This window comes from Rhinoderma darwinii, chromosome 3 (genome assembly GCF_050947455.1).
Source record: "Rhinoderma darwinii isolate aRhiDar2 chromosome 3, aRhiDar2.hap1, whole genome shotgun sequence".
NCBI classification, from domain to species: domain Eukaryota; kingdom Metazoa; phylum Chordata; class Amphibia; order Anura; family Rhinodermatidae; genus Rhinoderma; species Rhinoderma darwinii.
In genome coordinates this window covers 266,779,808-266,796,237 of record NC_134689.1, presented here as the reverse complement: position 1 = coordinate 266,796,237, position 16,430 = coordinate 266,779,808, and the positions used below count along the sequence as shown (strand labels likewise).

The 16,430-nt window shown below is 39.3% G+C and overlaps 1 protein-coding gene across 4 annotated transcripts in view; it reads left to right on the top strand.

Moving 5' to 3' along the window:
* Window positions 1–16,430, top strand: part of OTUD7A (OTU deubiquitinase 7A) — a 279,993-nt gene that overhangs the window by 213,184 nt on the left and 50,379 nt on the right. For all 4 annotated transcript variants that reach the window (XM_075857888.1, XM_075857890.1, XM_075857887.1 and 1 more), the window contains 2 exons: window positions 10,274–10,401; window positions 13,544–13,693. In XM_075857888.1, coding sequence (XP_075714003.1) covers window positions 10,274–10,401; window positions 13,544–13,693 — 278 coding nt within the window. The remainder of the gene's footprint in view (window positions 1–10,273; window positions 10,402–13,543; window positions 13,694–16,430) is intronic.

Sequence of the window (16,430 nt, the reverse complement as noted above, 5' to 3'; positions counted from 1 at the left end):
AAAGAGGCTCTGTCACCAGATTTTGCAGCGCCTATCTGCTATTGCAGCAGATAGGCGCTGCAATGTAGATTACAGTAACGTTTTTATTTTTAAAAAACGAGCATTTTTGGCCAAGTTATGACCATTTTCGTATTTATGCAAATGAGGTTTGCAAAAGTCCAAGTGGGTGTGTTGAAAAGTAAAAGTCCAAGTGGGCGTGTATTATGTGCGTACATCGGGGCGTTTTTAATACTTTTACTAGCTGGGCGCTCTGAAGAGAAGTATCATCCACTTCTCTTCAGATCGACTTACCTGCAAACGCTGATGCTGCTGCAGAATCAACTGTAGCCTCTGGTGCCGATGTGGCCGTCACGATGCAGGACCTGTGAGTGACGTCACAGATCTGCACTGTCAGAAGCTGGGCGTTCTGAAGAGAAGAGGATGTTACTTCTCTTCAGAGAATACCCAGTGTGAACATAGCCTTAAAGGGAACCTGTCACCAGCATTTCACCTATTAAACCAGCAGTACCTGGTGGTAGTGGGTGAAAAATAATTTCTATATAACCTATAATTGTCTTCTTAGTCGGCTCTGTAGCTTTAGTATTCAGCTTTTTAATGTTCCCACACCGTATGCAAATGAGCATAAAAGAGTCATATCTTCGTTTGAAAAGAGTCAAATCTTAATTTGAAAAGAGTCATATTTTCATTCCTCAAGTCTTTCCGATTTATCCCCGCCTCCTTACTTTTGATTGACAGCTCCTCGCCTTCCCCCAGCACACAAAATCCTGCGCTTGTGCATTGATGTCCTCTTCTGGTGTGTGCGCACAAAGGGACACCGGATTATTACGATAAAAAGCCCAAATGTTTGCAGACTGTTATTTACATTCAGAGGACGAATTTAGGAGAGGGGATAACGGCAATGAACTTTTTATAGCAGCGGCCAGTGAGGGATAAGTAAAGTTCAATAGGTGAAATACTGGTGACAGGTTCCCTTTAAGGAGAAGGCTTTTAGGGGCCATTTTAAAGACTATATTTTAGAAATGCATAAGTATTACAAATTTTTCCTGGAAATGCTCATTTAATGCCTAGACACAAGAACTTCCAATAGCCTTTAGGGCTGTAAGGTTCAAATTCTCTAAACTTGCCTATAGTCTTCAGTCTACTGACAAACTACAGACTGCCATAAACAGCCTGTAATCTGCTGACCTATCTACAGGGCTACCTTGGGGATTTGAAACACTGTTACATATCTGAATGATGAGATATTCCAGAAAAGAACATTATATAGAGAATTGCTAGAAGGTTGCGTCATGATCCTATATTTGCTGTCTGCCAACAGATTTCCATAAAAGAGTGGAAATGCATTGGGGCATATTTATCAGTTTTCTGGCACAATTGCATTAAAGAGGATCTGTCACTAGTTTAATAATGCCCTATCTCCTAGCTAATCTAATAGGCGCTGTCACACTGATAATGCTAGTGAAATTTGTATCCCAAAACGTTTATTATTTTAAAAGTTATGAGCATTTTTCTAAATATGCAGAAGAGCCTATACTTGACAAGTGGCTGTCAACAGCAGCAAATCTCCTAAGGTGGAGCTGCCTCACAGCCCCTGACGCTGTCCTATCCGCATGAAGCTGCTTCACACAGTGTGAGAGACATTCTAGAGGGAAGGGGGATCACTTCAAATAGCCATATCTCAGGCTGTGAACAACCTGAACCGTGGTTCTGGTGGCATATGAAAGAGGAGATTCTAATCTTTCATACGACACCAGGATCGCAGATCTAGCTGTGAAACAACCGGAGGTATCACCAGTTGAAAACACAGTCGGAAATGAAAGCAGTGTACTATATGATCACACCGTGTTGCAGGGCAAGGAAGGGGGAGAAGCTGTATGCTGATTGGACAGCGTCATACAGAAAACATTACACTGCCGACAGTGAAAAGAAAGAGTCACCTCCTATTTGGCTATTATAGCCAAATTAGCATATTTAGATAAATGCTCATAATTTTGCAAATAATAAACATTTTTGAAAAAGAAATTGCACTGTAGTTATCAGCATCATAGCGCCTATTATATTAGTTAGGAGATAAGGAATTAATAAACTAGTGACAGCTCCCCTTTAAAAAGAATGGTGTTTAGGCTAGCTATATACATAGATGGATATATAGAAACATCAGAGAAAGGGGTTATATACATGCACATTCTGGATTTACATACAAACGCTGTGTCCAATGCTACGTTAAAGTCTAAAGTAAAGTAAGAAAATGCCACATGTACGAAGTCTGAAAACCCCCTTTTTTTTTTCAACACTTCATAGTGTCAGAAAAAAGGGGGCAAGGCTTTAAAGTCACATGCAGTGGAAATTATTTACAGTGGCAGTGAGTTACAACAGGTAAAGTCATTTTGTAGGACAGGGAAGCCTGTTTTACCTTCGTAGTTGCGCCATATTTCAGGTTTAAAAATGCAGACTTTTGGAAATTAATGTCTTTAAGCTGTCAACACTGCTTGTAAATCATCTGGCTGGCAGTTAGGACAGAATGTTATTGCAAAAATAGGAATGTTTGCCTGATTCACCCTCCTTGATTTTCCAGAACTGTGTGGGCCGCTTCATGCTTCTTGGTACCTGTAGCAGTACTGCTGCTTAGTCACAGGATGAATCATGCGGATTGCTGGTCTTGAGCTGCTTTTTGAACATGACTGTTTCGGCAGGCACACTTTTTGACATAACTTTTTAAAGACAGCTTTATATACAGTGAAGGAAATAAGTATTTGATCCCTTGCTGATTTTGTAAGTTTACCCATTGTCAAAGACATGAACAGTCTAGAATTTTTAGGCTAGGTTAATTTTACCAGTGAGAGATAGATTATATAAAAAAAAAAAAAAATCACATAGTCACAATTATATATATTATTTATTTGCATTGTGCCCAGAGAAATAAGTATTTGATCCCCTACCAACCATTAAGAGTTCAGCCTCCTCCAGACCAGTTACACGCTCCAAATCAACTTGGTGCCTGCATTAAAGACAGCTGTCTTAAATGGTCACCTGTATAAATGACTCCTGTCCACAGACTCAATTAATCAGTCTGACTCTAACCTCTACAACATGGGCAAGACCAAAGAGCTTTCTAAGGATGTCAGGGACAAGATCATAGACCTGCACAAGGCTGGAATGGGCTACAAAACCATAAGTAAGACACTGGGTGAGAAGGCGACAACTATTGGTGCAATAGTAAGACAATGGAAGACATACAAAATGACTGTCAATCGACATCGATCTTGGGCTCCATGCAAAATCTCACCTCGTGGGGTATCCTTGATCCTGAGGAAGGTGAGAGCTCAGCCGAAAACTACACGGGGGGAACTTGTTAATGATCTCAAGGCAGCTGGGACCACAGTCACCAAGAAAACCATTGGTAAAACATTACGCCGTAATGGATTAAAATCCTGCAGTGCCTGCAAGGTCCCCCTGCTCAAGAAGGCACATGTACAGGCCCGTCTGAAGTTTGCAAATGAACATCTGGATGATTCTGAGAGTGATTGGGTGAAGGTGCTGTGGTCAGATGAGACTAAAATTGAGCTCTTTGGCATTAACTCAACTCGCCGTGTTTGGAGGAAGAGAAATGCTGCCTATGACCCAAAGAACACCGTCCCGACTGTCAAGCATGGAGGTGGAAACATTATGTTTTGGGGGTGTTTCTCTGCTAAGGGCACAGGACTACTTCACCGCATCAATGGGAGAATGGATGGAGCCATGTACCGTCAAATCCTGAGTGACAACCTCCTTCCCTCCACCCGGACATTAAAAATAGCTTGTGTCTGGGTCTTCCAGCACGACAATGACCCAAAACATACAGCCAAGGCAACAAAGGAGTGGCTCAAAAAGAAGCACATTAAGGTCATGGAGTGGCCTAGCCAGTCTCCAGAACTTAATCCCATCGAAAACTGATGGAGGGAGCTGAAGATCCGAGTTGCCAAGTGACAGCCTCGAAATCTTAATTATTTACAGATAATCTGCAAAGAGGAGTGGGCCAAAATTCCATCTAACATGTGTGCAAACCTCATCATCAACTACAGAAAACGTCTGACTGCTGTGCTTGCCAACAAGGGTTTTGCCACCAAGTATTAAGTCTTGTTTGCCAAAGGGATCAAATACTTATTTCTCTGTGCACAATGTAAATAAATATATATAATTTTGACAATGTGATTTTCTTCTTTTTTTTTTAAATATAATCTATCTCTCACTGGTAAAATTAACCTAGCCTAAAAATTCTAGACTGTTCATGTCTTTGACAGTGGGTAAACTTACAAAATCAGCAAGGGATCAAATACTTATTTCCTTCCCTGTATGTATGTATATATATATATATATATATATATATATATATATATATATACTGTATCCTATTTTGTTAAGGAAAATAAGTTGTGTGAGGGTTTAGCATCAGGAGAGGTTGGTACAGCGGTTTCTTAGTAGCCAGAGACAGGGACACCGTGCATTAAAGTTCATAACAGGACTTTGCCTGTGTTTTATTCTTGTCAAAGAAACAGCCTCTTGTACAACAAGGCAAAATATAAAATAAATCCTGCTCGGCTGAGCACTAACTAAACAAGATATTATCTAACTATACCAAGTGCCTTCCTACCAGGCACTGGACACAAAGTAACACAGGTCTTTACTCACATAGAATACAGGCTACTCCAGACTTATTAGTCTCCGGTCTGAGTCAGGGCTGAGACTGACACACACTGTGTCTGCACCTTTTTATACACAGGCTGCAGGTGCAGCTAATTGAGCAGCAGCCTTGTCCTACAAACAGAGATGGACTAGGGATTGGGGAACCCGCCCTGCTCTTCCCCAATCCAAATCCAGGCCCTTTTTCCGGCTTTTCCTTAAGCCGAGATTGGAAAGCTAGAGCTTTCTATTGCAAAAAATACTCATTCCCTGCAGCCTAGGATACATATGACAGGATTCTAGGGGAAATGTACCTTCCCTCAATGACTTTACCTTTCACTGTCTCACAGTTGCTAAATTCATAAAGTTCTTATTTTTTTCAATATTTGTGTTAAGCAAAGGGTCTCTTTGAAGACAATTTAAGGAATACAAGGAATTTATCAAACAGGTGCCCAAGTGTACCATTGCCATTCAGAAACTTCAATCATGGAAGCATAAAACATGCCACAGTAAAAGTTACATAGTTAAGTTGAAAAAGGACACGTGTCCATCAAGCTCAACCTTTCTCAGATCAACTATACATCATTCAATGGTAAATTATTTATAACCCTCATTGCCATTTGTCATTAGGTAAGCATCTTGCATTTTTTTGAGCACTGTCATGGTATCTGCCTTTACTGTCTATTGGGGTATGGGGTGTGGAGCCAAAAACTGAATCCCATAATTAAGATGTGGTCTTAGATGGGATTTATAGAGCAGCAACATTACATTGACATTGCAGTTTTTTCTCTGTCTTTATACACCCTAAAATTGTAATTGCTTTTGCACCTGCTGCTTGACATTGAGTATGGCTGCTTACTTGTAACCAGAATACCTAGGTCCTTCTCTTGTTCTGTTATCCCTAGTTTGATTCCACTCAATGTATATTCATTAATACAGTTACTGCGGCCTAAGTTCATTCCTTTACATTTAGTAACATTAAAGTTTGCCTGCCATGTTTTTGCCCATGCTGCAAGCTTATCTAGGTCTTTCTGTAATAATTTATAGTCAAACTGAGTTTTAAGTATCCTACAAAGTTTTGCATCATCAACAAAAAATGACACTTTACTTTTAATCTATCCACAAGGTCATTAATAAGAAGATTTAAACGATTTGGGCCTAACATAGATCCTTGTGGTACCCCACTGCTGACCATTTATAACAATTTTTGTTTTCAGTTGTATGTCCTACCTCTTATTATACTAACCACACCCCCAAAATTAACCGTAGTATTGACCTCCGATAATTTTTTGTTCTCAGTTTGAGTGCCCAGAACTAGTGGCTCAAATGATGTCCATGAATTGTTCCAAATAGTAGAGCACACACCATAATGTGCCCACTCTAGTGCCGCTCAGTAACTGCACAGTGGTGTTGATATTTCTACACTTGTGTCCATAAAGAATTGTAGACCAATTATTAGTGCTACCACAATAATATCAACGCAGACTTGCCCATACTATAGTGACTGCCACATAGAATTACTGATAATATTGTGCCAAAATTTATAAACATGAAAATGAGATTCTTTGTTAACATTTTGATCAAACTAAATAAGCTCAATTGCCAATTCACAGCGACCTCTTTTAAGTGGTTCCATACTCTATTTTGGGCGGTACCGCATGGCAACCGATGCCGCCGTAACACAGCACCTGAAGGGGAGCAACCCAGAAGCCCCACAGCACCCCTCCTGCCAGGCTTCACCACCTTGGATCTAGGCTACGTCCCTCCACAGACACAACCAAGTGACAAGTGAATGTGTGGTCCAGATTTTCTCTCTCTTTATAAATGTGCCAGCTCCTGTGTCCCTAAAATAGAGAACACTTATCTCCTCCATGCACCTACACTGCTTTCAATTCCTCCAACAGGATCTTACATGTAAGCGACCAACCAGCCGTTACTTAAATCTGTCTTTCGCTTTCTATACACATCAGCACTGGATAGGACCATTAGGCAGGAAGGATCATATATGTGTTGCATTCCAGGACTGTGACACAAAGCAAAACTATGTACAATGTACACTTGTTTGGGTTGGGCAGTGAGGAGCCGCATGGTACCAGTTAGAGACTGCCTATTCCATTGATTATTCACAATAGAAAAAAACATTTTGAAATTATAGAAAACCTGAAACAAAGCAGGGAATATTAGTGAAAGGCTTAAATGAGCCGGCAACGTTGAGCAGCTAACTCAATTCCAGACTCTCTGCAATCAGCAAAGCATGATTACCATCAAATACCCTCGTTGGCCTCCGCTACGCCTTGCCATATCTGTTGCCTGATTGTATGCGGTTTTTTTCCGAATCTATTTGCACTTGCTTGAAAGAATTATCTAAGCAGCAGCTATTCTGAATACATTCATTAAAACTGAGGCTAAATGTATTTTTAAATTCTTCAGATTAACTATGATAAAAAGTGTACCAGACTCTAGAGACTGTCGATATGTGCTATTTTAGAATCACAAACCCTTATGTGGGAAATAAATAGTGTATTAATGGAGATATATGACGAATAAGCCAATGTACAGGCACTGCTTGTGCTATCATATTTCGTGGAAACCCTTTTGTCGCTTCTGGGTACAGATTACTATAATGAGTCTTTTTTTGATAATGCAGCCAAGTCTTGGCTGATTTTACTCTCTGTGTACGCTCATAAATTCCCTATACAGCGGCACTAAAATTAAATGTTCACATCTGTTATTTGGCTTATTTTGATTGATTTGACCTTTTTTGTCCAAACTTTCGGACCTCAATAGATTTGCACATCTGATAACCTACATAATAACTCGTTTTTTGCTGCTCCGCTGTTTTATATTTCTTAAATTATACAGACCGCAAATACTGTACTTCTCTGATACCTGCAATTGACTACTCCAGATTTTTCCTTAAATTTCCTCTTTGCCCTCCAACATATAAATCTATTAGCTTGTTTGTTAGTCCTCTTATCATTCCACACTCGTCCAGAGGAGAGCGTTTATGTAGGAAATATAAAATAGCACTAAAAGTTATATAACACTATGCAATAATATTGGCCTTGCTTTAGGTCAGCTTAATGGGTATTGGCCAAGATAGTTATTACACCTTCTGGTAACTGAGTTCCATTCCCCACAACTGAATACTTAGTCCTGCAGTATACAGGAATCACAGGAAGGGAATGGACTAATATTTGAACTGCTAAAACATTTATTATAAACATGAATAGTACATTAGACACAAAGCGCTTATTGGCAGCGAAAAGAGGAGTTTGTGAGATGTGTAGAATTTGTCTGTGAAAGTTTCGAGGTCTGCATACAAGTTACGGGCACTTGGAAGAGTTGTGGCAAAGAGATGTATTCGGCTAAGTGGCTGGTTACTCTATCCTCCTTCTCAAATGCTGGTCATTTATAATTTGTCTCTAACTTTAAAAGAGCAGAAAAATCAATACAAAAGATTGTAGAAGATTATATTTTTAAGGTATACAAGAAATAATATACTCTTTAAATCCTTTTTGCCAAAAAGTGTAAAGTTTCAGGTTCACTTTAAGAAAATATTTTAATTGGTAAAATAGGAACACTAGAGAACTACTAATTCTTAAAGTAAGATATTTACTTACACAATTGTTGAGATCAAATGTTTTGCCTTGTTGTTAACTAGGTATTGTTATTTTTGTATGAGATTACCCTTGGGCACATAATCGTTTCTTAAATAAATATTTTCTTATATCCATAAGGATCTATTACATTGCAAGGAGAAGTTTTACATTTATTTTTTTTTTCTATTATTTAGTTTAACAAACGTATATTAAATAATCATTAAAGGGGTATTCCCACCTTAGATATTTATGGCATATTGACAGGATATGCCATAAATGTCTGATAGATGCAGGTACCAGCTCTGAGACCTGCGCCTATCTCAAGAACAGGGGTCACTCGGCCACCACATCACGGCGACGAATTAATGGAGAGGTGGCTCTTCATTGATTTCTGTAGGAGTTATGGAAACTGCCAAGCAAGCAGGCTCGGCTGTTTCCATAACTCCCATAACTTTTCGTTCATTCCCCGACTGGATGCGGTGGCCGCCTCACCAGGTGGGACAGGGGTCAGATTACCCCTGTTCTCAGAAAAGGTATGGTTTCCAGAGCTGGTACCGGCATCTATCCCGTGGATATGACATAAATGTCTAAGGTGGGAATACCCCTCTAAAGGGATATTCTGGTTTAAACAAACAAATAACTACTGTAACTACAGTATAATCATAAAGCAGGAAAGTCCGCCCTAGAGACCAGGATACTAAGCCCGAAAGTTTGATGCAGGGATATATTCAGAGTAGAACGGTTTCAACAGTATAAATGAAAAGCATAGGTATAGCACCACAAACATACTCGTATGTATATTACTTAACTTGTTTTTCCATGGTAAAATCCACGGCTTAAACATATGGCAGAAGATTTTAGACAGAGCATGCTTACATTAAGGACTGTCTGATATGTGTAAGCAAAGTTTACCTTCTGCCATGTGTAGTTATGGATTTTACCATGAAAAAGGAACTATAATCAGTTCTGCATCTTTGTGATCGTTCTATAATCAGGACTGATTTGTTTCCCCTGAAAGTAAACAATGAAAGCTCTTATTGAATGGCAGAGGCCTTGGGAACCGTGAGAAATTGATACCAAAGTATATTGGAAAATTGTATAACTCTTCATTATACAAAGAAAAACATTTACTTGCTGAAACTTTATCACCCCTTTAATTTAAAACTCCACATTAATATTTGGTCAGCTATCCTTTTACCTTTACTACTGAAGACATCAACTTGTTGACTATAGACTGGGGACCTAACTTGGCAACTCACAGTAGTCCCTCTCATTGAAAACAATGACTGTGCAACTTCCATTTGTTTATTGTCTATCAACTTTATCACCGTTTGGGACAGATTTTTCAGATTGTTATCCAGATCATAAATGTACCTATGAGCTACTTGTTGTAGGCTTTACACTGTATAATCTCATCTGAGATACACTTAAACATAGTAGCATCCATGATAAGCTTACACTCGATAAAGAGAAGTGGCCATACATGATCTCATGCACTTTGATATTAGTCATTGTTATACATATTATATGGTCACTAAATAACAATACAATAATATTTATACAATCAAAATTTAAAATGGAAATGTAGCAAAGTTTCAATGTTCATTTCGTTGTTCTTCACTGTATTTGTATATGGGCTCATGCACACATCCTCGTCCTTTTGAATGGACCCGCAAAAAATAGACCACATAAGGATGGGTTCCGTGTGCGGTCCGTTTTTTTAACAGACCGTTGACTGGAGAAAGGTGGGACTGATGCGCAAAAACTGACAGGGATAGGACTTGCCCTGAGTCTTGTAGATCAGGCACACGGATCCGCAAAAAAACGGATGTGTGTGCATGGCACATGATCTGCAAAAAGACGAAAATGTGAGCATGACCCCATAGAAATGAATAAGTCAGTGTGCCTCTCTTTAAAAAAACGTATAGCACACTAAATAAATTACTTCATGTGTGCATGAACCCTATGACAAATATGGACTAATAAATGGGCTTGTTTTTATTTTTTCCCAGAGTGGATAATGCAGAAGATCCAGTGTATGAAAGTTTAGAGGAGTTTCATGTGTTTGTCCTGGCTCATATATTGAGACGACCTATTGTTGTAGTCGCTGATACAATGCTGCGTGACTCAGGGGGAGAAGGTAAGAATTTGCATGTATTTATAAGTAGTCCTGTAATACAGAACATATAGTGAGTACATTTTCAGAATGATGCAAATTTTTTTAGCTACATACTAAAACAATTTAGCTAAATTTTGCCCTTTGGGTTTTCAGATAGTGGGTTATGTTCCACCTTCTAGGAGTCATACAGGGAGAGAAGTGTGCCGGTCTTTTCCCATAACTATTTTTCCTATTCTACATTTTTATTCCAAATACCCACTTTTGAGGTTGTAAGACTGTGTATCACCCTTCACTATGGTTTATTCAGGTCCATTTTTAACCAGCAGACATTTGCCCTTACAGACTCTCAGGGCAGGCTCAGTAATTTACTAATTAACTTAGAATTTTTTTTCCACAAAACTATAGAGATTCTTCAGTCAGTGATATAAGGTCGTGTCTCAGTGGGTATGGGTTGAGTCATTGAACATAAAGGGTGCCAACACATTTAACTTGGAGAATGCCATTAACAATTCTTACATTAAGAATATTAAGTGCATTTTAAATTATGTGGATTGCTTTTGAGTCTGTCCTTAGTATCCCATGTCATGGATTAAGTAGCAATTGTGCTCTAGCTCCAAGGGGGAACAACATTTTCCTACATAAATGATATTTTGGTGAAAGTTTGCACCAATGAAACTACACATTTGGCTTACCGTTATTAGGTTGGCTTCCGTGGATGATTGATCGACAAGGTCAAGTCTTCCTTGTCAAAATCCATGTTTGAAATCCTCCAGTTTTTCTTGTTTCATTTTTTTTCTAACAGAGGGTGAGTGGGTATGGGCTTGGTGGTTTCAGCTTTCCACAAGGTAAGTATGCCTTCAGTGACAATTTGTGTTTATTTCATATGTCATAATCTGTATTCAGGGCATACTTGTTAGTTCTGTCTCCATTTGACCTTGGCTTTGTATTGAAGAATTTTTCTTGAAATGTGGTAGTGGTATCCAGGTTCCATATTACAGGACATCTGGATAATCAGTACTTATAATATAACAGGAATAAGGGGTTATGGGGTTAAAATTCAGCACTTAGGCACCGACTAGGTCCTACATCACTGCAAGATCCTACATCATTGGGCTACAACTGACCAATTCTATGGAGCAGGTCATGCGTTGTTTAGCCCATGTTTTACAGTTAGGAGATGGCTTACTGTGAGTTGGTGTTGCAGACCACAATAAATGTATGAAAGTTTCCTTTGTAAAGAAAAGGGGTTTTATAGGAGCAGGTTCAGTTTGACCTTGTTGACTCCAAGTGGGTGGAATTTTACCTACCTTCTCTATGCCCCCATGGATTTGTAGGAATTGTTTTTATAATAAAGACATTCAGGTTCAATACATTTTATTTTTGCATTATTTTATTTTTTTTACTCATTAACATAATTTTTTTTGTACGTCGATATGATGTTTTTTTTTTTAAGTTGACTTAAATACACTATGTCTTTGAACATTACACTACGTTGACAGTAGATAGCAAAAAAAATATATAAATATGTTTAGATTTTATTTCTGAAATGTTGATGGCAGTTTGTCATTTGAAAGCAGAAAAAGAAAGACGTTTGTCCTTGGAAAATGGCCATTTGTGATATATTTTAGATGGCAGTGCTTGAGGTTATTTACAGGAGTTTTCAGTTTCTCCTTTGATAACAATTCCCTTTTTCCCACAAACAGGGTCAAGTATAACATTGAGATTTTTATTGGGCTTGTTGTTGTCAGAGATGTTTAGATGTTAAACTCCTTCTTATTGATGTGCTCCATGTCTGTTTGATGTACGTGTGTCCTTACCTATCCTGCCTCTATATGGCATATAACCGTAAATGGCCCACATTTTTAAAGCGTACCTAACCTTTCAGGTGACTTTTTAGAATAAGCTAAAAAAATGCAGGGTAGGACAGCACAAGGTTGTGGAAGGTGCTCACAAATGTGGGATAGTCCTCAAATCCTCCAGCACCATGTTATATATAAGAAATCCAAGGTGACAGCGTCCTCCAAAAACAGTTTTTAATTGCTCTCACATCAATATACTGGATACAGGCAAAGAAGCCTTTTTAAACATAAGCTGTCATGTATGTGTACATGAGGAATAACTATTTCTGGCCATTATGCCTTGTATCCTGCATTTTTTTTTTTATATCAGATTCCCCTCTAAAGTTTTCATATTTAATTCTCAGTTTTAACTGAGCTTTTGGGTGGAGTTTAACTGTCTTTCATGCAAAGCACAAATAGAGAGGAGAACATCCTGCTCCCCAGTTTCTTTGTAACACACCCTCAGAAGCAGCAGCAGCATGGAGGACATCAAACAGCAGTAATGATCAGTGTAGATGTGAATCCATCCCTGGGTGAGATTTAAAAAAAACTCACTAGAAGCTGCAGCAGCGTCTGTGTGTCTTCCTGCCTCTGTCTCCCTCTAGAAGCTCCCTCCGTCTCCCCCTGCCCTCTCCATAGACTTCTATAGGCAGCATTTAACCTGATCTTTTAGTGAATTGAGAATCTTTAGCAGTAAATTCAGTGAGTGAAAAGTTAGGGTATGTTCACAAGTTCACGTCCGTTACGGCTGAAATTACGAGCTGTTTTCAGGCGAAATCAGCTCCTGAATTTCAGACGTAATAGCATGTGCAGGCGTTTTTCACAGTGTCCATTACGGACGTAATTGGAGCTGTTTTTCTATGGAGTCAATGGAAAACGGCTCCAATTACGTCCCAAGAAGTGAAATGCACTTCTTTGACGCGGGTGTCTTTTTTACGCGCCGTCTTTAGACAGCGGCGCGTAAAAAAAAATGACCATCTGCACAGTACATCGTAAAAAGCATTCAAATGAACGGCCAGATGTTTGCCGACGCTTTCAAGCAGTATTTTCGGCCGTAATTCCAGGCGTAAAACGCCTGAATTACGTCCGTAAATAGTGCGTGTGAACATACCCTTACGGGGAGGAGGAAAGGAGCCTGATGGAGAAAGAGGCATTTTTTTCTAATAGGGTATATTACAAAGTTTCTTATATTCACTTGTACTATTAATTTATGCTAAGTTTGTTGAAAGGTTAGTGACAATTTAAGGATGTTAGAGCTTAACAAAATAGATGATTTTATTGTTACATTTAAACCTTTTTTTTGCAACATGGTTTATATTTTCCAGCATTTGCACCTATCCCATTTGGTGGAATTTACTTGCCTCTTGAAGTTCCACCCAACAGATGTCATTGTTCACCTCTGGTCTTAGCTTATGATCAAGCTCATTTCTCAGCACTGGTTTCCATGGAGCAAAAGGATCAGCAACGTGAACAAGGTAGGGTAAATCCATTACTAAGTAATACATTAATGTTTTAAAGTAAAATATAACATAGCAATTACTGTCTAATTGGGATAGATGATTTCTTGAGGGCACTTCTTTTGTGACCACAGGTAAGGACAGTATACTTAAAGGGGCAAAAAACTAAAATAAGACCTAGTATTACTGTATAAATTAGATGTCACATAGGTTTTTTGAAGCTAAAAATGTGCTTCTTACAATGATCTACAGCTTCCTGGTGCTGTTTCTTCACATCCCAAAACTTCTGGGTCAAGAGAGCTTCAACAGCACCTAAAAACTGCATTTCCCATACTCCCTAGCTGTCTCTGTAGTCCAGCCTCTTCCTTCCTCCCCCATTGCATCTTTTTCACTACCTGTTCTCGCGTGTAACTCCACCCCTCACCCCTCCAAGTAGTTCAGGAGGCTACATAGCATGCGTGGAACTGCATGCTGATGTTTACAATGCATGCTCAGTGAGAGGAAGCCTGACTCCGACCACCCCTGAATGGCACGTCATTGATGACGTCCCGACTTCTGGGTCACTGGCACAATCTCAGAACGAAACGTTATTACTTCTGGCAAAATCGTGTCGGACCCAGCACCACGTGACCCAGTGCCAAAGGAGGGAGAACGTGACCACATTTCAAAAGTAAGTTAATGTGAAAGTTAGGCTCTGTTCAAACATGGTGTCATAGTTTCTACAGGATACATGACGGATCCGTTATGATCCGTTTGATGGATCCGTCATATCAGTCAAATTTTTTTTACTGCCTTTCACCTTGAATAGGTCTGTCATGTTTCCGTTACTATTTGTGTTTTTTTCTACTCTATTCTAACCTTTAAAAAACAACGGAAACCTGACAGAAAGCAACTAACGCAAGTTTGAACATAGTATAACTGATTTCTATCAATGTAGGATAGAAGGGCGTTTTTTACATAGCAGCTGTGCAGCCCTGTTCCTTTCATACATGACTAAATACAGTCAACCTCAAAACATTTTAACATATGTGTCTGTAAAACTTTCTGCCATCCTTTCATGTTTGAGGGTGTTCTCAACATCACAAATGTAGAGTATAGACAAGAACTAATGCATTAGGGGGATAATGAGTACGGCATCTACAACACTCACATAAGAGCTCTTATAACTGTTGAATTGTATTGTACCAATCAGAAGACTATCCTCTATTAGCTCAACATACCCTAACTGGGCGTTTAACGAGGGATTATCTAAACCAGACAACCATAGATTCACATCTGATAAGGCCAGAATTCGAGGCAGTGATTATGGGATAAATCCTCCAGGAGCAGTTCCTGGGGGAGTTCTTGTTAACTCTGGAGGAAGCTTTTGTGGAGGGAGTACTCAAAGATCCTATGCTATTACGCTCATCCCGCCCTTTTTCTCCTTTGGGTTGTGATATGAAATTATAAGCAAACCTGCTTAGCGGCGATTATAGAGAATATTATTATACACCCTATCTCTGGCAAAGCAATAAATTATAACCTACTTAAAGTTTTCACTACCCTGTAGTAAAAAGAAGAATATAAGTTTGAGTGGGGCCTCCTCTCATTGATGCAACTAGGGCGTTTGACTGGGATTTTCTATGGGCAGCATTCTGTAGATTTGGCCTTCGAGAAACTTTTATCTCTTGGATTATGTATAAAAACCCTTGTGCACATATAGGAGCAAATAAGACAAAGTCACCGTTCATCTTATTATCCATAGGTATCTGTCAGGAATGTCCATTATCCCTGTTCTTGTTTTCAATAGTTATAGACTGGATAGCATTAAAGATCAGGGCAAATCCGCTTATACGGGGCTTCTGCTAAGGTGGGGAGAAGGAGAAGCTCTCGCGGAGGACATGCTCCTGTATCTTAAGCATTCCTTGGATGTGGAGCATGCCATCCGAGTGTAGCCGGGAGTTTCGGCCCTGTCGGGCATTCAGGTTAATTGGACTAAGTCCATGTTTCTTCCCTTATCACAGGCAGGGTTGGCTCTCAAACTGGGAGAGGATCTTCAGGTGGTGGAAAGTCTTCAATATTTTGGGATTAATATTTCAAAGTATCCAGGATTATCTTTCTTTAAATATACTCCCATTAATGGGGAGTATGAGTAGCAAGGCAAAGACTTGGAATCTTCTCCCCCTGTCCAGGGCCCCAAGGATTGCTCTGATCAAAATGATCTATGGTGTTACACATCATTGGCAATTCTCCAGTTTGAATTCCTATTCGGATCTTTAACACACTGGAATCAATTGTGAATGATCTTATATGGCAAGAAGTGAAGACTTTTATTAAATACACTAAATTATGCTGCCTGGTGTCAGAGGGAGGCTTTACACTGCCAGATTTTAGACTACATTTTCTTTCGTGCCATATGAAGCATTGATTGGAAATTTCTCAGCTGCAAAAAGACTGTTTTTAGCATCAGGGGGCCCTGTACGGAGGGATAATGTATTTGAAGCCTTGGAGACAGGAGACCACAGCAGGACGCCGCCCAGCTGTAAGCTTTTTGGTCTATATCATAGGGTTTGGTAAGTGAAATTGGGAATTAGATTTTATGGTTTACGCCACTTTGGGCAAATGCATTCATTCTGCCGTTTGCTTTGCTAGAAGATAGTAAGTTTTGGCAGAATTGGGGCATATGTCAAATTTCACGTTTATTTATTCACGGCTTTAATAAGACCCTTGATACACTCCAGAGGGATTTTGGTATCTGCTCTATGAATTTTGGAGG